This window comes from Paralichthys olivaceus, chromosome 3 (genome assembly GCF_024713975.1).
Source record: "Paralichthys olivaceus isolate ysfri-2021 chromosome 3, ASM2471397v2, whole genome shotgun sequence".
In the NCBI taxonomy this organism is placed as follows: domain Eukaryota; kingdom Metazoa; phylum Chordata; class Actinopteri; order Pleuronectiformes; family Paralichthyidae; genus Paralichthys; species Paralichthys olivaceus.
Window position 1 is genome coordinate 4,467,489 of NC_091095.1, and position 22,982 is coordinate 4,490,470.

Consider the following 22,982-nt stretch of genomic DNA (forward strand, 5'->3'; position numbering starts at 1 on the left):
GCAGAAAGACGCAGTGAATCTGTGAAAACGACACCAGGAGACAGTTTGTAAAAATAGAGTCAGATTTAGGAAGGGAGATAATAGAAAGACAGACCTTTGGCGGTGCAGACGGAGGCAGGATTGGTTACAGTACGGGAGAAATGGCTTTAACGGTATAATTGGTCACAGGATTGGGGAAGGCGACCTAAATAGAGAATTGCTCACAGCGTGGATGAAAGGATTTGAATACAGGAGAGGATAAAACACGAAGGGAGAAGGATCTGTAAATATCTTGGGATTTGTCCTGGACGTCTTGTGGCTCCTTTCAGTCCAGTAAACCAGGATGTGATGGGGAAACGCTGAATCTTTTTAATGACTCATGATTACAGCCTCTGAAACAACATGCTACCTTTTCAGTTTCAGCTCCAAGACACATTCAAAAATCTATCTTTTAAAGCCGTTGCACCCGATGAACTGCTCATAGCATACAGATGTGGGCCACTTAAGGCAACGATGCCACACAAAATGAATCTTAACCCAAAGTGGCCACTTGTAAAATAACAAATATCCCAAAATCAAATGTGGCAAGATGTAATCTGGATGTGAACCTGAAGTGGCCCATGTGGTAAATGGTGAATATGGCCCAAGTAGCACAAAAGAAGTCTCTGATTGACGACTGATTTGGCCGACTTGTGATCTCGATCTGACAGACAGGAGCGGACCGCCCAAGTGCATTCATTTCCCGCGGTATGTGAGTCAGATGTGGGGGCAAATCTGGGCTAAAACAATTTTGCTATTTTGGATGGTACTCCTAATAGACTTCCTAACTCTTCCATCAACACAGGGTTGATGTAAAGGACATGAAGTAAAGTACCACTGGTCGTAGTCGGCGTCACAGTTGCAGTCGTGATGTGAATCCAGGCAGTCGTCCTGCAGACCGCAGGCACACTGGCGACTGCCCGGCTGAGCTCCAGCCCAATATGTCTGGATCTGACCTGAGCCCGGACCTCCCACCCACCAGCTGAATGGAGCCCCCTCTGAAACACACACACAGACAAACAAACACATTAATCATTCCACATGAATGATACAACAGAGTTACGACAATAAATCCTATGAGGATACAGTGACTGATGAGTGAATGTCTCTAAAAGTGTTGTTTTCATCGCACGCATATTTGTAGATGTGTTTGTTTAAGTGCATGCTTGGCTGATATAGAAAAGAAGATATATAGAACGATGCTCTCTTCACCCTCCATCCATCTAAAAGGCCCCATTGGATTTGCTGTGCCAGCCCTTCAGTGGCTCCCAGCAGCCTCGCTGCCCGGCCTTGATCATGCATCTCTGCCGTTTCCCTGATAAAACTGGACAGATAATGGGCAGCAGCTCTCTCTAGACCACTCTCCCTCAAAAGGATCCTGATAAGTAGGTTTACAAACTGGTGGCAGGTGACATTCTTCAGTGCACTTTGAAACCTAAGAGCTTTATTTTCTGGTAGGAAGAAGAAAGAAACATGCTCAATAAGTTTACATTCTATTTTTGGGAAAATGAGGAGCATCAAAAGAGAAAAGTTGTTAAAAAAAAAAAGAATTGAAATATCATGTTTTGTGAGCTCACAGCGACCTCTGACCACCTAAATCTAATCAGTGAATCTGTGAGTATAAGTGAATATTTGTGCCTAATTTGAAATGATTGAATGAATGAAAGGGTCACATGAGATCATTGTGTCTTTGAATCACTTCGATTTTCAGTCCAAGTGAATGTTAAAACCAAAAATTAAGAAATTCACTCAAGTTGTTTCTGAGATTTTGCGTTCGAAAGATCAAGGTCACACAAAAACATGACGCCTCCGCTGTTGTGTTGTGTTGTGTTGTGTTGTGTTGTGTTAAATTCAACAGAGAAGATGAAGGAGTGTTTTCACGCGGCTTAACCTGGTGTGTTGAGGAGGCGGGACTTCCTGCAGTGGTACGACAGTGACTGCTCGCAGTGCTCTGATTGGCTGATGATGGCGAGTAACTGCTCCTCCTCAGAATCGTAGTAATCAAAGTGGGCTGAGTATTGGATTCGTTCAGGAGACCAGTGGACTCTGTTGAGCTCAGTGTTGTTGTGCTGGATCACCATCCACGCCCTGTCCTCTGGTGGGAAGGAAAATGGAGACATGGAGGGAAATACATTGAATAAAGGCTAAGTATGTAAATCTGGGACTTTTTACTGGGTTGAGCTGAGATATGTACTGGTACTGTGTGTGTGTGTGTGTTTGTTTGTTACCTGTCATGTTGCAGTAGATGAGCTGGGGTTTGATTGGTCCGCTGCCGTCAACATCTATGTAATAATGCCCTGATGTGTTGCCTCTGTGTTTGTACGCCTCACACGACTGCTCATAAGTTGCTGGGGAGGAAAACACAATGAACGAATAACAAAAATAACTAAATAACTTTCTCCTGAATCAACAGCAGCTTTGGATCAAGTAAGAACTTTACAGACTTGTAATAAACAAAGCATGATTATCATTTCATTAGACTTTGAGACTATTGTGTTTCCAGCGTCACAGTGTTGACTTCAAACAATTAAGTGCAGAAAAGATTTCATAGAACAGAATGTCTTCTTTGAAAATGTCTTCTAATTAGAAGATTTCATCAGTTATCATCGACCCCAATGATCGCCACTTGTCTCTAAAACGTGTTTAAAATATTGTGAATATCCCCAAAAGGAAAAAACATCATTAATCAAAATATATGTAGAAAAATATCATGGCGAGGAAAGAAGAGCAGCGATGTCAAGAGGTAAATAAATAAACAGGCATCGATCAAAAACTAAACTAGGTGCAAACAGATTATATAAAACCCTTTGTGCTGTTTAGAATACCCAAACACAAAGTTTCCCAAAAAGGCCTCCCCCATTTTTTTACAATACAACAATAAATCCTGAGTGTGTGTGTTTGTGTGTGTATCTGCGTGAGAGTGTGAGTTTGCCCTGGTCCTGTCTGGAGCTCATCGTCCCATCACAGAGAAAGATTCAATCAATGCTTGGCCGTGTAATCACAGCCACAATCTCTTTAATTTGATTCACCTAAAACACTTCCGGCCGTCTCTGAGCTGAAATCTTTTTATGTGGAGAGAATCTGCCTCAAGACTCACTCTCCTTCTGTCATGACTTTTACTTCCGTCTCTCTGTATCTTCTCTTCTTTCTATTTCATCTTTATCTCTTTATCCTTCTCTTGTGTTCATCTTCACCAGGGGAGGGAGCTGAGTGATTTTACAGTTTATTCTGAGCATAATAAGATGGTAGAATGACCTTTATGGCAAACTTTACAACTGATGAGAACATGTTTATTCAAAATTAACTGACATAATTAATCTAGTTGCCTGTAATTGTTTGAACTGGGTCATTATAAAGAGGCATTGATGAAGCCCAGGGTTCTTTATAAGGAACCAAGTAAAATGGACGACTCTATACTGCACTGATCCTTCTGTGTCAATCCTTAATTGCTTCTTATCACGATTCTTCTCATGAACCATGAGGAAAACCTCAAACCTCTACAATCTAAATACTAAACAAGTGGAGAGAGACGCTGGCAGAGTTTCCTCTGACACCGTGGTTGATGTGAGCCGTTTGAAGTGAGAAGTGGGAGGAAATTGCAGCTTTCATCTGCAGCAGGATGCCACTGCTTTGTTCTCTCCTCAGCGTCCTCTCAGCGGAGGGAGGGCGACACTTTATTTACTGCATCATGTGTTATACCAACCAGGCAATTTTTCATTGAGAAGCAGTGTTTCCAAATGTGGTGCAAACTCACCCGCAAGTCTCCACATGCCAGCAGGTCATGTGGAACTTTGAGTTAATTACCGTCTTTTTAAAGCTCAGTTTGTACTTAAGACGTGTTTGACTTGATTTGCAGTTCAAAGGAAAAATATTTGATGTGTCGTTAAATTTTAAAAGAAAAACAGAGATGTGTCTGGAAACAGTCGTTCAGCAAATTTAATTAATTTTCATTTCACGGTTTTTGAGAAACGCACAACATGTGTTTGTTGTGCTCAACAGCTTGTCCACTAACCAGTAGGTTGGAGGTTTGATGCCCGTCTCCTCCACTCTGCATGCCAAGGTGGCGGGCAAGACAGTAGACAACAAATTGTGTGTGCGTGTGTGTGTGTGATAGAGAAAGTGCTGCACAAAGATGCACTGTAAGAATGTGTGAATAGACGGGTCATCAGACATTTGCTATTTAAATTCACAGCATTTACCAGTACATCTTCACATAGGCCATTTTCATATTATTATTATTATACTATTGGATTAGTAACCTGATGGCTTCAATCAGTCTCCTCCCAAACATAAATTCATCATCACCTGACTGTAGCTCCTCTCGGATATATGGAGCATTAAGCACCTTTCAGCTCATTGTTTTGGTTTCACTGCCTCCCTACTATTAAAAAGCCTTGACCACTTCAACACTGAAGCAGCTTCTTACTTTGTCATTGTATTGTATCGTAGCTCTAGTTGCTTACAGCTGTGGCAGGTGGCTCCTGTGTAGCCGCTGGTGGAGCAGTTGCAGTGGAAGGTGCTCCAGGACTGAATGCATCTACCTCCATGTTCGCAGTGACTGGGAGAACACCTGAGAGACAGAGACAGACGTGTTATGAAAGGAACTTGAAAAAGCCCTGACTCCTCTGAGGAGCAGGCGTGTAGGAGGCATCACAATAAAAGCTGAAAAAGTTTCAGTTCAGACAATTTTAAATCTTTGTTTCTAGGTTTGAAATATCCCTCTATTGTGTGGAGATATTTAAATAAGATACGACACAACCAAAGTCATCAGTTCATAACCTGCCACAAAGACAAACCTCAGTTTTCCTGATGAAAGAACTACATGTGATATGATGAGGAAACTTTTCACAGATCGATTCCATAATAAATGAGAGAATAAAATAAGTAATTGGAGCTGGAGCAGTTTTCAGAACTACATTTTTGTTTTGCATATCCCTCTAATGAATCTCTTGCAATAAGTAGCAAGGAGCTGAATAAAAACCTGCTGCTTTATTTGTGGTGCAATTAGAGGTGAGACATTTGTGGCTGGAAATCTAAAATGCTTAAGAGTCCGCTGCAAAACAGTTAATTTAGTGGATATTAAACTGGGACCGAGTGCAGTTAAATCAACTGTAAGATATTTTGTATTTGCAGTAGCACGGTCAGAATGTTCAACACACAGGAGCGATGCATTAAAACCGACTCTAACATCGGAAATCCAATAAGAGAAACATTTTTCCACAAATCTATGAAGTTACACATAAATGCACAATTCAAACTTATTGAATCAGTCAATTTAAAGTCACGGTTTAAAAGTGTTTCCACACAGAACTGAACAGAACAAGAGAACAATGGGTGAGGGAACAAAAGATTTTGTTTTTACTTTTGACTTTTGCCAAAATAGTTTAGGTCAGACACAGATTGGGTTCATTCTGTGATCTTCTACTTTAGCAAGCACAAATATAATTATACATATTTCTGCTATAAGAAATCAACTTGGACCCATTCAGAATATGATTGTGTAAAACAGTGATAGGTTGGTGCAAGATGAATGTTTGATGAAGTTTTGAATTAGTGGGGCGTCCAACCACCAGAAGGTCGGTGGTTCAATCCCCAGCTCCTACAGTCTGCATTTCAAATGTATGCTGAGTGATAGAGAGTGCTGCATATAGATTCACTGCATGAATGTGTGAATTGTGTGTAAAGTGCTTTGAGAGAGAAACAATTACAAATCAAGATATCCAAAGGAATGAGGAAAAGGAGGTAAAGAAGGAATGAGGAATTAGGATGGTGCAGGATGGGGGAGAGGTGGTGACAAGGAGGTGAAATAGAGGGCTGAAGGGGACGGAGGGAAGGATGGATGAGAGGAGAGGAGGAGAGCAGCAGCAAGATTTGGACAGTGAACCAGTTTAACTGAGGTCAGAGGAGTGAATCTGCAGCATCACTCAGTGTAGATAGAAATGAGACTGTTCTTATAAACAGAGACTTTAGTTCTTATTGCTAAGATGATATTGATAAACACGATGTTTGATTATCAGATGGTGACATGATGGATACTCCTCCTTCTTTACTTCTTCATTTCCACTCAATCCAAACATCCTGTTATATTTACTCCCAATGTACTTTCAGTCCAAACACGTATTTTATTATTATTTATTTCTTCACACTGCAGATCTACTGAAGCCTGGATACAAATATTTTTTTCCCACACACAGATTTATTTTAACTTCTACCACTAAACATATTTTGGGGCTTTTTGCATTTATTGACGGGACAGTTCGATCGAGGGGAGGATGTCGCACCTTGTACAGATTATTAAGCCCTATGAAGCAAACTGTGTTTGGGAATATACGCTACACAAATAAAATATGATTGAAATCTATTGATTATTTAAATTTGAATAAAAATAATCCAACCTTAATTTCCTCAGCAGGTCAAACAGTTTACTTTTCTCCCACCAGACTTTAGAATGAAAAGTCTTGATAGCCTTGTTTATTCACTCCTTTATCTTCATTGTTCGAGCAGAAGAGAGGAGCAGCGGACAAATGTCTGTGCATGCACCCTCTTTGCAGGAGTTTTGTTTTCCCCCAAAATCCACTTTGTTCTTCCTCTCGCTGTAGTCTGCTAAAGTTTGGTGAAACTTTTCTTGGCAAGAATCGTCTGCAGCCGCAGTAGGAAACTGTTTCCAGCAGCATTGGAGGAGTTCTCTATCATTTTCTTAGCAGCCAGTTTGCTGTCGGCAGCCGGCTGCCACACGCAGCCTCATCCAGGAGCACAGGGAGCGGAAAATTACAAAAGGAATCAGAAACATAAGCCCGGGTCAAACTGCGAGTTGAACTGTGGCTCTTATCACTTCATCTACTATAAATCTTTCCAGGGCCTTAAAAGTTCCCAGTTTCGAAACACTTTGTCCTCTATAAATCTCCGGAGGGCTCCGAGCTTGACTAACGATTTGCAATGCAATGTGACAGTGTGCTGCAGCAGAGCTCGGATCACAGGACTCCAGGATTAACTGAGAAAAGAGACTTTGCAGCTTATCTAAAAGTTTCGAGTGCTGTGTGACACTGTCCTATAATGTAACGTGGATCACAGGGCTCGCATCCAATCTCCTGGTTTCTATTACCGCCTCTGGCTAAACCAACACAGCGCTGCACCTCCCGTCTGCACTCTATTACTGGACAGGTAGAGCAGGATGTCCTGCAGAGAGAGAGAGCGAGAGAGGAAGGTGGGTTTTTTAATGCTTTCGGCCTGCTCTGATCCTAGATAACAAACACACACACACACACACACACACACAAGCTGTGTCTCTATCATCGGCTGCGTAGAACACGTTGGCCTTCTTATTGCGTCACCGGCTAGTCCCACCCATACATCATTGCCTAGCAACAGAGTTGAGGACGAGAAAGTTCTTCAGGTGATTAACAACGCTGAAAATACTGTAAGTGCATCATTCAGTTGAGTAACCACGATTTAAAAATGTATTCTTCCAGAGTTTTCACCTCGCTTGCTGCCGCCATTACCTCTTTGAAAAACCGTCTTTCACCGAAGTGCTGCTGTGACGCAATCAGTCTTCAAATGAGGGCGCAGGGGTGTGGGGGTGTGGGGGTGCAAGGGTGCGGCCCCTGAATTGAGTGTGTGAAGTTGTGTGTTTGTGTTTGTTTGCGTTTGTGAGTTTGGTCACATGGAGAGAACCAGACGTGTTGGTAAAATCAGCGTCTGACGGACGGACAGTTACACACAGACGGTCAAACACAACAAGAAGACGTGGACCTCTCTGTGACCTGTGTTTCATCTTATTTGTGGGCGGTTGCGTGAGCGTTGACAGGTTGTTATTATTAGGTTGTCAGAAACCTGACAGGAGCAAAGAGGTCAGAATTACAGCCTTTTGACAGCTTCATCTATCTCACTTCAACACACACACACACACACACACACAGGTCAGTGTGAGGAAGGTGGTGAGTTTAGAGACTTCCTGAACACTTTTCCAACGTCAGACTTTGGGTCTGTGTCCAACATTTATTGTATATTTCATATAACTGACAGGTAATATCTCAGAGCGATAGCTTCTTGTGTGTTTTATGTTCTTTTTTGCACTAGTTACTGTAATGACATTTGTACTTTCTTGTTTATTTGCACTAGTGTATTGGTATTTGTATTTTTAGTTACTCTTATTTTATTATTTTTCTGACACTATTACATGTTGAGTTGCTTGAGGTGCCTGGGATTTAAGATTTTCATTGCCAACATGTACGCTGTATCTGTTGTGCAGATGACAAATAAAACCTTTGAACCTTCTTATTTAACTCCTCGAAACAAAGTACAAGCATCAAACTTTTGTTTAATCCTTATACTTCAGAGTGTGCTGCACTTTTAACGTTATTCTTGGTGCATGCACACGTAACAGTTCATCGAGGAAGTGAACAAGAGATCGATTGTGCTTATTTTTCCGACTTTTTATTGTGGTTTAGCTCAGATTTTATTTGCGTGCAGCAGCAGAGAAACGTGCCGTCAGAAGTCAGAAAAGTAAACAGCCAACAGATTCCCAAAAAAGTGGTGAGAAAAAAGAACGAAGGTTACCAGCAATATGCAAAACCAAGAAACTACAATAAACAATCAGAACGCCCGAAGCGTCCCGGTGATGAGCAAAGAAACACTCACTGCTTGTGAGACAGTGGACGCAGCCAGAAACATGAGTCTCATCCTCAATCATGATCTGTTGACGTCAGGATTTCTGAATGTTTAAAAATAGGACACGTTCACATATGAAGAACATCACATACAGTCCCTCCTGGTAACTCAAGTCGAGTGCAGGTCTGCAGCGTCACAGCAGCTGGTGGTCGTCTAACAGTCTATTTAACCTGATAAGAACCTATTTCCTATATTTTTTTAGCTTTGATAATCACTTCATCTAATACGTTTCCTTCTCGTTGATAATGAATCCACTCATCAAGAGTTTCATGCACTCCTCATTATGCAGATATGGTGTGGCTGTGGTGTGAAGTGGGTAAGAATGAGAGTTTTAGATTATTAGCTGGTGACTGTTCTATTTTCAATCCTTGATTTCAAAGGCTGGCTCTTGTGCCTCAGGGAGAGATTTTTCCAACTTGATCTTTTTTATTCCTCGTCATAAACAAGTGCTTTAGCCGCCCCTGAGAGATGGCTCAGGTTTTAAAACTTACATAACCGTGTGGGGAAGGAAGAGTGTGAATTATTAAGAAATTTGAAAGCATCCTCCTCCAGAGCTCGTCCTGAAGTAAATCTCCTCCGTCAGCAGGTTGTCAGACTGTATCGTCTCATGTGACATTTTCCATGCATCCCTTTAATCTTAATGGAAGGTCAAAGTCTAGTAATGCAATATTTCATCCACACCTTTCGATCTCCTCAGTAATTATGTTGATCTGTTTGTGAATATGTATTTTCTTACCCTGAGCTGACCTGTGGTCTGTTTGTCAGCAGAATTACACAAAAACTACTGAACGAATTTCCACAAAAGTTTTTGGAAGAATCAGGCATGAGCCAAAAATGTTTAACTTTTTTAAATCTTGTAATGTCAACATCAGGATTGGCTTGTATTTTTAATCATTGTGCGAGGTTCAGCTTATTTACCCACATTACACTTGATGCTGTGCAAATGACACTCAGTGCACCCACTAAAACACAAACAAGCAGATATGTGAGGGGTTCTACACATGTGTCTTTTCAGGGACACAAAGTCTAACACAACATCTATTTAAAATGCCTTCACACATGTTTAATTCAATTCTGGAAAACTGAGCATTTCAACATCGAAGTGGCAGACAGGGAGCTCCGTTTTTTAATAACTGAAGAGAATTAACAATTAACCAAACGGCTCCTCAAAGGGCTTTTGCTGTAAAACAAAATAGAACATAAACAATTTATAAAACCAGTACAAATGAAATTAAAACCCTCATGAGCACCAGACTGAGCAGCTTGCTCTCCTGTGAGACGCATCGTGATCTACTTCACTTTAAACACATTTGTTCCAGAGCAGGATGATGAGGGGATGTATTTTCTGTCTCCAGCCTCCACTGATGGAATTCCCTTAACACCTTTAACCTTTTAAAAAAAACACTTAGTGATGTCTTTTTCTTTTAACCAATCTGATAATGCTGCAGTTGGGACACTAGTCAGACAATTCATTTTAAGCCTCCAGAGAGATGCAGCTGTACAGGAGCCAAGGATGCATGTGTTTTATTAATTTACTTATTTGGCAATTAAAAGAGACAAGCTAAGCATTCAGATAATTGACATAACTAGTGGTTGATTATCTATCTGCACTTTTCTTCTGACGTTAAACTGTAAAAAAAACTAATGACATTACATTTTTGTCAGTGTTTTATTGAATTTGGTAAAAATAAAACACTGCATGTAAAATATCAGCTCCAAACCGAGAGTGAAATGCAAAATAAATCACAAACTTCTTCCTACAAGTGTTCTCACAAATCCCACAGGACCCACAAAGCAGAGGAACATCCACAGAGTCGATCACAGCCAAAGAGAAAAATACTTTCTTGCTTTAACCTTAAGTGTATATATAAGGGATCATACTCAAGGTTTCAATTCTGAGGGTATTTTTAGAGACTGACCTGTCGATGATGCCGCACATATCGATCTGCAAGTGGCTGTAGTTTCCCAGCAGTCTTTGCTGCACTTTAATCAGGTCCACAGTTTGGTCGTCCAGAGTCACGAGACGCATGCAGCCCTGAAACGTGGTGAACGGGTTCGTACACTCCCGACTGTTCAGCTGAGCAGGACAACCTGCGGAGGGAAACACGGGACACTCCGTCACGGTCAGACTCAACTCTGTGTTTGTTTGTACGATGATTTCTTTGTATCATTTAGTAAAATGGAGTCAAACACAACTTTCGGTTTAATTCATATATTCTTTCAATCAATCAATAGCACAAACATATTGATCGTATGAGGCAGTTCAGCCATTCGTAGGATCACTATAACATGCACCTGTACTTTTACACTTTTTTGAATTTAGGCTTTACTATACAAAACCAGGAAGTGGATGTGTTTCATCCATCTTTATATCCATAACAGGTGCCACGCTTTGCATTTTTCCCACAAACACAGTCGAGTGAACTCAAAGCTGAAAAGTCGTGTTATATACGAGACCCTTCAGTCAGTCACACCAGAGCTCCGTGTCTTATCCATCAGTGACTCATGATGCTCAGGGTTGATCCTGGACGGAGGCGTTCTGCTTTCAAATACAGCAGCAACTCCAGCTCCGGGCTCTGCATTGCTCTAATTACTGTCCGCCCATCACACGCTCAGCTCCACACCTCTCAGCAGCGGAGGGGAAATGATGACTCACCGTTTAATGTCACTTTGAATTCAGGAGCTGAAAAAAACGATTTTGACGGATGGAGATGTAAGGACCTTTGAAAAAATGTATACACTTCACCGTGTAGCATCCAATTTGTCTCTGTAACTCTTTCATCACACGACTGCGTTATGTCTTTGGTAAGCTGGCAACAGTCTAAGCTCCACAGTGAAGCATTAATGAGCCGTGAGTTAACATTTGTTAAATGGTTCACTCATGAGCAGACGACACTGTAGAACCAGACAATGAATGAAATGACACTGATGAGGCAAAACGTTACGACCGTCCCTGCTGCAAAATGCTGCTGGTTGTCCCTCAACAGCTTCAACCCACCGACGCATGGACTCGACTGAAGACGCTCTGTGGCGTCTGGCACCAGGACATTAGTCCTTTAAGTTTGGCAAAATGTGAAGTAGAGTCAGTAGAGTAGAGACGATCGTAGGACATGAGGAAGACATTTTCACAGTGTTGGAACTTTTTAAGGAGAGACTTTAAGGGTAAGAAACTACAGGCATCTACATAATGTTTCGCCTGGCAATGAAAGAGAAGAGACAGAGTAGGAGAGCTGAAGAAAAGTTAAATCGAAAGGTGATTGGAGCGAGAAAAATGCTTTCAAAAAGGAGGCGAATAGAAGGAAGAGGAGAAAGATCATTCTCAGGGAGGAAACATCAAAGAAACAGAGGGGAGGGGACGGAAATTGACTCGAAAAGAGACGAGAAAGGAGGCGGGAGGGAGAAACTGAAGCAGCTTTACGACTTCATCCCTCTCTGCGGGACACTTAACATCCAATGGAGATCTGGAGATGATGATTATTACCTGAGTACATCTGAGAATTTTAACCAGTCCTAAATGTCCATGTAAGCAGTTTTCCCATCTGCACAGCAAAACACGTCAAGTACAACATGAAGATATTTTGAATATTTTTAATGAGATGCTTCTAGTTATTAAACACACGTCTTGGACACTATCCAGGAAAAGATTTTGTAACAGCACACACCGTGGAGGTAATAACATCGTCTTACCCCCGAAGAAGAGTTGATTAGCCGTGGTTAGAGGAAGTGGGATGCTGGTGTGAGCCGTGGCTCCTTCGTCTTTGTCCACAGTGATGCTCAGACAATCTTCTCTGGAGATCATCTCCACCGAGTGCCACTGACCATCATTCAGACCTGAACCTGAACACACAAACATACAGTATATTAACTGCTGATTAATGGAAGATAAAAATAAAGCCACAGATGAATCGTTTTCTTTGCATTGAGGCTCGAGGTGGTGAAGTGAACCATGTGAGGAGTCCTGCAACAAGTGAACTCAGAACAGACAAAATAAGTTTAACAGGCAGCAGCACCAGGAGAAATCCTACACGTCAGTGTAGTTTTTACTGTCATTGGCAGCAAGTTCACACAACAAGTTCGCAGATAGTTCTCTACTGCAGGGCTGTCATCCCTCACAATTCATCATCTGGAGATAACCTACTAAGTAATATTTCAACCGCTGGTAGAAATTTATTTTAAAATCCTTTCTCATCGTCAATCTTTCACATTTGGACAGAAACTCTGATAATTAGTTTTTTTGGAACACACTCTTAAATCTCTGTCACTGACCTGAACAACACGGTCAGCAGATGCAGAGGCTATGCAAAGACACAGTGGGACCCACCTGCACTGAGCTCCAGTGTGGCCCTGCCTGCTTTACTGATCTGTAGGCGGAGTCTGGTCTCGCTCAGGTACAACCAGACTGTGCTCTCCAGCTGCGGGAGGTCAAAGGTCAGGAGCAGCCCCGCTTTGTTCCATGTCCTGAACTGCAGCGCCACAGCGACAACACCCGATGACCACGATGGAAGTCCGGGCAACTGTAGGAAGCTTTGGGAGTCGGTGAACGTCACAGCGACTGAAACCGGCTCAGCACAAGAAAAGGTCACATTGCCCTGAGTAAAAGAAGGAGGACGAGAAAGAGAGAGGGAGCAGAATGATTATAAAAGAGATAATAAAACATGAATATTCATTAGTTGCAGAGGCTGACTCGGTGTAACTCGATGTCACAGAGTTCTCATCAGCAGCCCCTGGAGAAAGGACATCTGTATTAACATATTGATATTTGCTGAGCAGAGAAAATAAGCTGAACAACTTCAAGCGTTTGGGTCACAAAGGTCACATTTGCAAACACATTCAATATTTCTCCATCTCCTAATCTAAGAAATGATTTACTGGTGGAATAATTGTTGTTAGATTTCAGAAACACATTATAAACTTTGACTAAGTGGCAAAATAAAGACACCCGCAAAACAAAACCACACACAAAGTGAAGATAATGGATGGAAGGATGACGTCAGAATGAGCTCTCTCTGTTTTTGGTTTTGCAGCTGATGAATGAAGCAGCACCAGAGTCTGATGCTCTGCTCCGTAAAACCTCCCTTGTTATTTCTCTCGTCGTCTCTTCCCTTTTCTTACATTGATTTATCTTTTAAATATATTTCCATATTTTCTTACTGCAAATAAATAACTTTTCTTTAACTGTCAACCCCTCTTGTCTCCCGGTCCTTGAGCTGGGCTGTGACAATGAAAACTTTTCTTTGGAGATTAATTCACAACAGAAGATGATTTTTCTGTATCACCTCCTCCTCCTCCTCCTCCTCCTCCTCCTCTCCTTCTTTACTTAGTTCTCATTTTCAGTTTCTTCCTCCTTTCTTCACTGAATCTTTTCTCCGCTTGTTTTTTTGCTTTGGGCTTTGTGATGCCAAAATGTGAATGTGATGACATTGGTGATGATAATGAAGGAGATTATGGATATGCTAATGACAATGATGATGATGTGGGAGTAAAAATAAAGTTGATGATGATGTACATGATAAAAATAATGATGATGATCATCACAATGACCACTAACATTATAATGACATCGATACAGAAAAGGGAGAAAATAAGGAACGAGTGGGAGGAAAAACTAAAAAAGTCTGAAGTGAAAAAATGTGATCAACTTGTTCTTCACTTTGTCGCCATGGCAGCAATTAAATAAACTATATATGGTTGTGTGTGTGTGTGTGTGTGTGCAGGAGAAATTATAATAATAAAAACTTAATAAGGATATATTTCCAGAGTTTAACAGTACATTCCTCTTTAGACAAGATGAAACAGGTCATCAGGTGTGGGGCAAAGAAAGTGTTGTTTAGGAATAATTAATTTGGGTTTCTGTTATTTATTGTAATTCTAAAATTCAAGGTCAGTGGCTGGATAGAACAGTTAAATAATGTTGTTTTAAATTACTCTTGTCTGGAGACGATGTGGAAAGAGTCTCACTTTCAGCTTCAACTTGATTTGCTGTTTGACAAGTGTTGATGTCATCTGCTCGTGGGAATCATTATGGTGTAATTGGCTCAATCAGATAATAATTACACTGTAATTCAAACAGATGTGAAATATTTATGTCAAACTGAAAATTGTGTAATTTTGTTTTGGATAACTTTATCCGAAACACTAAACTGAACCACTAAATACTACACTACATGGTAGAAGTTGAAATAAGCTTGAAGCCATGCATCCCCACATACAAATAGGTTTCACATATATCATCTCTAAGCTTAATGGTCTATGTTTAAAATATAAGGGAATTTAATTTCTATGAAATTGGTTTGATTACATTGGTAAATATAATCTATTATAGGCTCCACGCACTGAAAAATAAATATTCATAGTTGTTCAAACAGTGGCCACAACGTAAAGATAGCACAAAGATTAAACTCTCGAAATTGCATTTTATTTATTAGAGGCAATAACATAATCTAGAAGAGGCCGTCCCCAGATTAATTCAATACATGTGCATGAACTGTAATAATAGATCATGATAACGTACCAGTGTGGTGACCTGCTGGTTGTTGTGTTTTGTCAGGTCTATAAGGTTGAGCTCATTGTACAGCAGGTTTTCCAGGCAGCCATGGAAGTTCCTGTTGGACAAGATGGGTTTCTGCAGCCCGTGGCTCTGCACCGCTCCAACACTCAGCTGCACACACAGGGAAACATCACATGTGATGTGTGTCGCCCAATGAAAACTCTACAGGTGGCTGTAAAAAAAAACATTTCGTGGCAACTTTCTCAGGAGTAAATGTTCCAGTTCAAACAGATGAATGATGTGTTTCTGTGGTGTTCACCTGGCGAATATCCCAGTGGCTGAGCTCGGCTGGTATGTGAACCTGCTGCGTGTTTTTATCCACAGTGAGGTTGATGTGCGTGCTGAGCCGCTCCAGCTTTACACGGTGCCAGTGCTGGTCGTCCAGGAGACTTCCCAGAGAAACAAGGAGCTGACCGCCGGAGGATGAACTCACATCTGCAGGGGAGGGGAGGAGAAGAAGAGCATCAGTTGTGTCGTCATCAGGGTGCATCTGTACGACCTCACGACAGCACTTTAAGGTCACATGTCCTTCATAAGACATTGTTCTAAAATGTGTTTTACTTTTGGCAAAGATTCACGCTGGATTTATCAGATCAAAAACGAGTAACAGAAATGTCGCAGGAATATTTTTATCTTTGTTCCCAACGAGGAGCAGGTCACTGAGGTCAACCGCTCTCATTAGAGAAATCTGTATCATCTGTTAGCCGGAGGGAGCATGAGATAAGTGATGATGCTGCAAAATCATTGTAGGACGTGGCTTCGCTGCTAGACAGATGGACGGATGGATGGACAGTCCACACAGAAAGACAGGATTCGAGCCAGGAACCCTCTTACTGTGAGATGACAGTGGTCAGCACTGCACCACCGCTAACTAACTGCTGTATTACATTTCTTTCATTCAATCTTTACACGAGCAATAGCCGTTTACATTCGGAACAAGTGGACCTGGGAGAGAATGTGTGAGATCAATGCTGAAATCAAAGTCTGAGGGCAAACAATTACAGAAACACTTCACTTTCATTCATGAAAACATCCTCCCTCTTTCTTTCTCTTCGTCTCTCTCATCCCTCATCTCATTGACTACTAAACCTGCGAGCAGGAAACTAAACATCCCGTCGTTTTTATTGTCCATCTGGAAGGACCGCAGCTGTGTTTCCTGGTATTAACGTCTTGATTTAGCTGTCCACTGTGAGCTGACTCACACGGAACGTCTGTGTCTTTAAAGTGAGGAGCTGAACAGAGATGTCCACTTTCCAGGAGTCTGCCTATCCCGACAGCTTAACTATATTCGGTTTGAGATAAAGGCTGAATCTGTTTATGGAGGACGACAGTGACAGGAGGAGGAGACAGACTACGATAATTGTTTCATGACGTCAACGTCACATGCTGTAAAAATAATGTCCTTTCTGAACCAAGTCACATCTTTAATCACAGCGGGGAGTTGAGATTATTAACATGAAACAAACTGTAAAAAAAAGAAGAACAGAGATGATCACGCTGTTTCACATCTCGCTGTCTCTCTCTCTTTCTTTAATTCGATTCATCAAAAAACATGTTGACAAGTCGACAATTATATACAAATTAATTAATAGACAAGTTTACATAAAACCAAAAAAGTGTGGAGTTACCACATTAAAAGTAGGGATACACAACAGGAAAATGAAACCTCAGTGTGATTAGAATTTCCTAAAATTACAGATAGCATCTTTGAAAAAACATTTGACATGTACCTTGACTTTTCAGTTTGTCCCATCCACTAACATGGAGGAGACACTCCAAAGGGTAAACTGCCACATAGAGCTTTAACCTATTTCAGGTTGGGGTCTCTCTCTCTCTCTCTCTCTCTGTATTCCGAGGATGATAAATTAGACACTCATTTACATTTGCCTTTTGACTCTGCAACTGTGAACTCATTTTTTATTGTGATGAAAACTGTCGCTGCTGCACAGACGGAGTCAGCAGTAAGAAAAAAAAAACCTATTACACAGCAGGGCAGAGTCCCTTCGCTCTCTGTGTCCCAGGCTCCTCTAAAAACAGCCAGGCTGCCGACCGAAAACTCTTCTGAGGCCGTTTGCAGCAGGAGCTCCTGGAGCCTCACTGAACATCATCAGCAGACTAAGTGAGACAGAGTGAGCGAACGCAACAGTAATCACCGCATTTCATAGTCTGGTGTCTTCTGTGCCAACTGGCAGACTTTGTCCAGAGAGAGCCGTCTCTTTTCTTTTTTCTTTTTTTTGCGCTGGAGGAGGATGTGTTGTTGCTCTGAGCGATTAGTGACAAACCTTTGTGATCACGCTGATGTTTTGTTACTGTAAAATCTCAAATCATCAGTTTTTTTTTGAAAATCACAACCAGTCACCAGAGAACCGACCAATAGCACGTCCTCATTATTGAGAATACAGAGAAAAGACAGGCTTTTGCTCGCCATGCAGCTTACCCAGCATGCCTCTTTGATGCCATCCTAATTTAGTCGGCAACTCTTAACGCCATTCGTCCAGAGCAGCAGCCCTCTGTGTATTTACTGCTGCGTGCTGCAGCCTCTGAGCTGAATTATGAAGCAGTGGGCTTCGTTACAGAAAACTGACGTTTTGATAAATGTAAAGCAGAAAGGAAATGAGACGGTTTTGGACAGTGGACATAAATCTTAATGAACCAGCCAATTTACTTCAGCTTGGACACAGATGGATAGAGACGATCTCACTGTTGAATTTGTCCTTCTGTCTCTCTGCTTTCATTCAGCCATTTATTATTATGCTAATGAGCGTTACTCGCCAACTTAAAACACATTTGCTGTTTGAAATCATTATGTTTAAGTTACACATGTCCCTGATGCTCAGTGTTAACCTTCATTAAGTGTACGCCTCACAAGGAAACGTGTTGTACTGTGACAGGATCAGGCTGAGAGATAATTATGAAGCGTCTCAGAGCGTCTCTCACACTCTGCGATGGAGATAATACATCTACAGCTTTTTAATCCCTTCTGTCCTCTCCTCTCCACTCATTTCCTCTCCACTCGTTTCCTCTCCACTTGCTACCTCTTCCTCTCCTCTCCTTTAGTTTCCTTGCATCTCTTCTCCTCTCGTTTCCTCTCTACTTGTTTCCTCTCCTCTTCTGTCCACTTCTTCCTCTCTACTCCTCCTTTGCTCTTCTCTCTACTCATTTCCTTTCCTCTCGTGTCCTCTCCTCTTCTTCTCTCTACTCCTTTCCTGTCCTCTTGTGCCCTCTCTTCTTCTCCTCCTCTCCTTTTGTTTCCTGCCCTCTCGTGTCCTCTCCTCTCCTCTGACTGTGGAGGAGCATGCTGTGGCTCAGGCTGGATGCTCTGAGCTATTGATCTAAATTACCCTGTCTACAGACTGCGAGCTCCTGGGAGAGTAAAGAGGCTGTGTGCAAAAACAGGGAGAGAGAGAAGAGAGAAAGATAAAGAGCGTGCAATTGAAAAAGGCAAATAATCGCCCCAGCAAAAAAGGAAAAGTAGCAGGGCCAGAATTGGGGCGACATTTGGGAGAGGCTGTGATAAATAACAATGGAAAGAGGAGAAAATAGAAAAGGCAGGAATGGAAAGATAGAGGGCAGCCAGAGAAAGTGAGCCACAGACAGACGTGTGCAGTGACAGCAGTGTGATCGAGGCACAGCATCAGTACCGGCCGTATTGCTGGATCATCACTGCTCAGCCTCGTCTCTGCTCCATTAGGCCTGTTTACTTTTGCTACCCAGAGTTTCTCGAGCTCTTTGTTGACTATCAGCTCGGGTCTGGTGGGGAGACGTGACAGGCGTCACTCAGGGAGCTGATGTCAGACTGACTGCTCCTGCAGATGCCACTGCTCTGTGGCTGCCAGACACTAGACAATACCACCAGGGAATTAATATTCCTCCACCGTTTCCCAAAGTAAGGGGAATATAAGGGACATTATTCTGTTTTTATTTGTAGTGGGGGAGTGACAGAGGGAGGTCACGACAAGTGTGAAGGATGGAAGACAGCAGAGAGAGAAAGCGTAGGGTTTAGAATCTGCTTAATTTCCCAAAAACTTTTAAATGTCTAATAGAATAGTATAGTATAGTATTATAGACTAAAGTCATAAATCTTGAACCAGAATCTGACAGATTTAAACAACGACACAGTCAAATGGATCAACAATGCTGCTGCAATAGAATAATAAAAAATACTGGCATACATTTAAATTATGTGGCATAATATTTCTGACAATAAGTGTGCATCTATAAAAGGGAGCGGTTCAGACTTTTTTAATAAGAGTCTCACTCAGACCTTCATCTCCACATCAGTGCGTTCAACATGATATGTGAATATACAGCTGCAATATTACAACTGTCCAAAAAACAATGTAATACTCTCGTTCCTCAAACGACCTAAACAAAATGCCAACACGTCTGCATGTGGCAGATTTCCATTCCCTGCCACTGCACACGATTATAACTCAGGTCAGCTCCGTAATGATGGTCGCACACTCTCACCTCTCCACATTTCCACATAATGAAATGTGCCAAGAACTGAGTGAGCATTCTCACAGTCCAGCACTAATGTTTGCAATCGTGTGTCTGTGTGCACCTGTGTGGTCACAAGTCCATGACTGCAATATGTGCTGAAAGAAAGATGTTTCTGCCGCAGCCAATGTTTATCTAGTTGTACGACTCTAATGCAAATAGCTGATAAATAGAAACTTCCACCCACAGGTAAATGTACAGCATTTAAAAACAGCTTATCCAGTCTAAGCCACATTCATTCAGTGTCTGTGTCTGACAGAAGAGCCATCAAAGGTAATCTGAGGTTCAGTGTCAGAGTCTAGAGGAGCTGGGGATCAAACCATAAACCCTCTTGTTACTGTAATGGACATCCCGTTCTACCTCCTGGAGTCTCAAAATTATAATAAAAGGATGTTCTGAAAAAAGTTTTAGTAGGAATTGTTGATTTAGCACAAATATTCCTACATGACTGCAGAATGAACTTTTAGGATGAATTATTATCAACAGTTCATCCACATTTGAGATATAACTTCATTTAGAGAATAAATCCCTGAGAAAATATTTAGATGTCGAATGATTTTAAAATTATAGAAAAGCCCTCAGCTCTAAATGAAGGGACGGTTATTGAGCAGAGTACTTCAGCAGCCAGATGGCACCACCGATGAGAGGTTTGCCATATGGCGCTACTACGACCGCCTGCAGCCCAACAACAACTCAGGTTTAAACACACACACACACACACACACACGTTTCCCAATGCCTCCACACTGCTCCATTCTGTGCAGGCCATTGATCATGTTGTGCTGTGCTGATCCCACGTGCTCCGCAGAGTTCATTGTTAACACATGTTGCTCACATCCATCACAGATTAAAAGAGAGAGAATATGAGAGAGGAAGTCAAGCTGCGAGAGAACCAGAGGGAGAAAGAGAGGGAGATCCAGTTGATTGAAGGAAAGTGGGGAAAAGGAGTCTGTGAAAAAAATGAAAGGAGAAAACATCTGTCCCCCAACAAATGATACCATCCTCATTCACAATCACTCAACATGTAGAGGCCTGCATCTGCAGCGCTGCAATGGTGAAATGCATCTTTTTTTATCCAAGATTTATTGTTTGAGTCATTTGCATAAACAAGAAAACATCATGGTGAGCTCATCAAGAAGCATAATGTCAAAATCACTTCTGAAAAACATGTATAAGTAAACTAGCAGATGGACAAAACCGGCCTGAAGATCCACCTGTTTCATTGTGGGGATGAAGATGTACTGAATATTAAAATCCCTGTTTAGAGCGGTGGAGGCACTGGAGCCTGAATGAGCGCATAATTACACTGCACAGTTGAGTTTAGGCCTTTAGCTGACATTTGCTCACAGTAATGAACAGTAAATGCACAATGAATGTAAGAGCTGGCCAGCAAAGTCCTCAGAGAGAACGTCAAAAATATATTGAATGATTAAAAAAAGAAACAAACTAAGTTCAGGAAGTAGACTACTTGCGTTTTTTGTATGAACATTTATGGAACATTTGAAAGTTATCCTCCCAAGACAACACGTTCACAAGGCCAAAAAGGTTTTGTGAGGTCAGATTGACTTTAATATCCTGCAAACAGAAAATGTCAGGAATGTCTTGACACAATCACACCTGAATAAAACCACAGTGGGTCCTGGTTCTACTGGAACACATGAATTCAGCAGGTTTTACTGTGGCAACATAATGAAAGATTCATGTCGTACCTTGTTGGTGATAAAGCAGCAGTCGTCCTTTATCCAACACCAGAGTGAGGCTGTGATCTCTCTGACCCTCAGCGTGGAGCAGCGTCCCAGAATTCCTCATGGTTTTAAACTTCAGAGAGATCGTCTCCGTCGCCGTCCGGCTCGGCCGAACACTCAGCCTGAAGACCAGACTGCTGCTGCCGTCGAAGTTTGCCACATCAGAAGCTGCAGGACGACACGCAGCAGCAGGAGGAAGATCTTTTTATCCATTTACATTTGAGATATTTGAACGTATATTTGAACACTAATAATATAATGGACAGAAATGTTTGTCCAGAGAAATCCCATGAGCCAAACCTGACAAAAGAATACTAGACTAAGACATATACTGGGACTTACTATATCGACATCCATATGTTTCCAGTCTGAGTCCAATTCGTCCGGTGGGGTTCCAGTCAAGTGGCACCAGGCGGAGGTATCGAGCGATGACGGGCTGATCCAGTTTGTACTGAACCACCGTGTCTGCATTGCTGTTACCAGGGAAAGCCTGGAACAACAGAACTATAAGTTCATTTGCAGAATTTTTACATCAAAACATTTGACTGGTTCCTGCTGCAGAGAACAGGTCTGCTTGTTGTAACTGATAATCACACATGATTAACTCGTCGACTTCTGTCATTGGTCTTTTTTATTTCTCTTTCTCTTCTGATGTTCCAAGAAACTAAAGTTTTCTTTTTGCTTCGTAAACAGTTCATCAGGTGGATAAACCATTAGATCCATTAGAAGTGAGAGCTCATGTTGAAATTTACTGCAGACGAGTGGAGAAAAAAATTCTGTGATCCTGAGAGAGTCTTTTTGCATTTTTCAGACATCGAGCTCCCAGAGGCCATTGATCCTGCAAATACTGTCTCTCCCTCCCTCTCTCTCCCTCTCTCTCCTCCTCTCTCTCTCTCCCTCCCTCTCCTCATTGATCAATAACTCTGCGACCTATTCAGTCTCCGTACACAGCCTCTCTTAAAAGACTAATGGCTCCTATTTTCCCAATCAGCTGCTCGTGGGAATCCAGCAGGATTTTGTTTGGTTGATGGGAAATTTTCACACCAAGAGCAACACTTAAAATCTGCAGCTCAGCATATGTGCATCATTACATTTGAAGGCAAAGACATGTTTTAAGGGTTGAGGTATGGTTAAGTTAAGGTTGGCAGAGGAGCTAAGAGCCCATTGGTTATTGTCTGATGAGGAATTAACCTCTTGGGGTAAGGGCCAATGTGAAGACAGCGGATGTCCAGGCCCAGACTCTGTGTCCGTTCTCCGTGCTCTTCGTTCTCTGACACAAACACAACCAGTGATACCTTTTGTCTGTGTTTTAGGGCCAGATGACTTTTTGGCTGATCTCTATTAACACATATCCTCTGAAGTCGTGGAGACGCAGAGGTGTTTGTGTGTGTGTCCATGTAAATCATTACATTTTAAAGTCAAAGTAACAGATAAGAGTTAAGTCTCTTGGAGGTGAATGAAAGTCAGTTACGTCCTCTGGAGTCGTGGAGATGTCGTGGAGAAGT

General features: G+C 41.8%; 1 protein-coding gene across 1 annotated transcript in view; it reads right to left on the minus strand.

The window, feature by feature from the left end:
* Positions 1-22,982, minus strand: part of LOC109636574 (contactin-associated protein-like 4) — a 63,919-nt gene that overhangs the window by 17,489 nt on the left and 23,448 nt on the right. Inside the window, exons 4-14 of the mRNA XM_020098344.2 lie at positions 21,820-21,967; positions 21,442-21,645; positions 15,492-15,667; positions 15,197-15,343; positions 13,007-13,274; positions 12,373-12,522; positions 10,605-10,776; positions 4,482-4,588; positions 2,247-2,366; positions 1,910-2,113; positions 854-1,016 (exon numbers count right to left, since the gene is read on the minus strand). Coding sequence (XP_019953903.2) covers positions 854-1,016; positions 1,910-2,113; positions 2,247-2,366; positions 4,482-4,588; positions 10,605-10,776; positions 12,373-12,522; positions 13,007-13,274; positions 15,197-15,343; positions 15,492-15,667; positions 21,442-21,645; positions 21,820-21,967 — 1,859 coding nt within the window. The remainder of the gene's footprint in view (positions 1-853; positions 1,017-1,909; positions 2,114-2,246; positions 2,367-4,481; positions 4,589-10,604; positions 10,777-12,372; positions 12,523-13,006; positions 13,275-15,196; positions 15,344-15,491; positions 15,668-21,441; positions 21,646-21,819; positions 21,968-22,982) is intronic.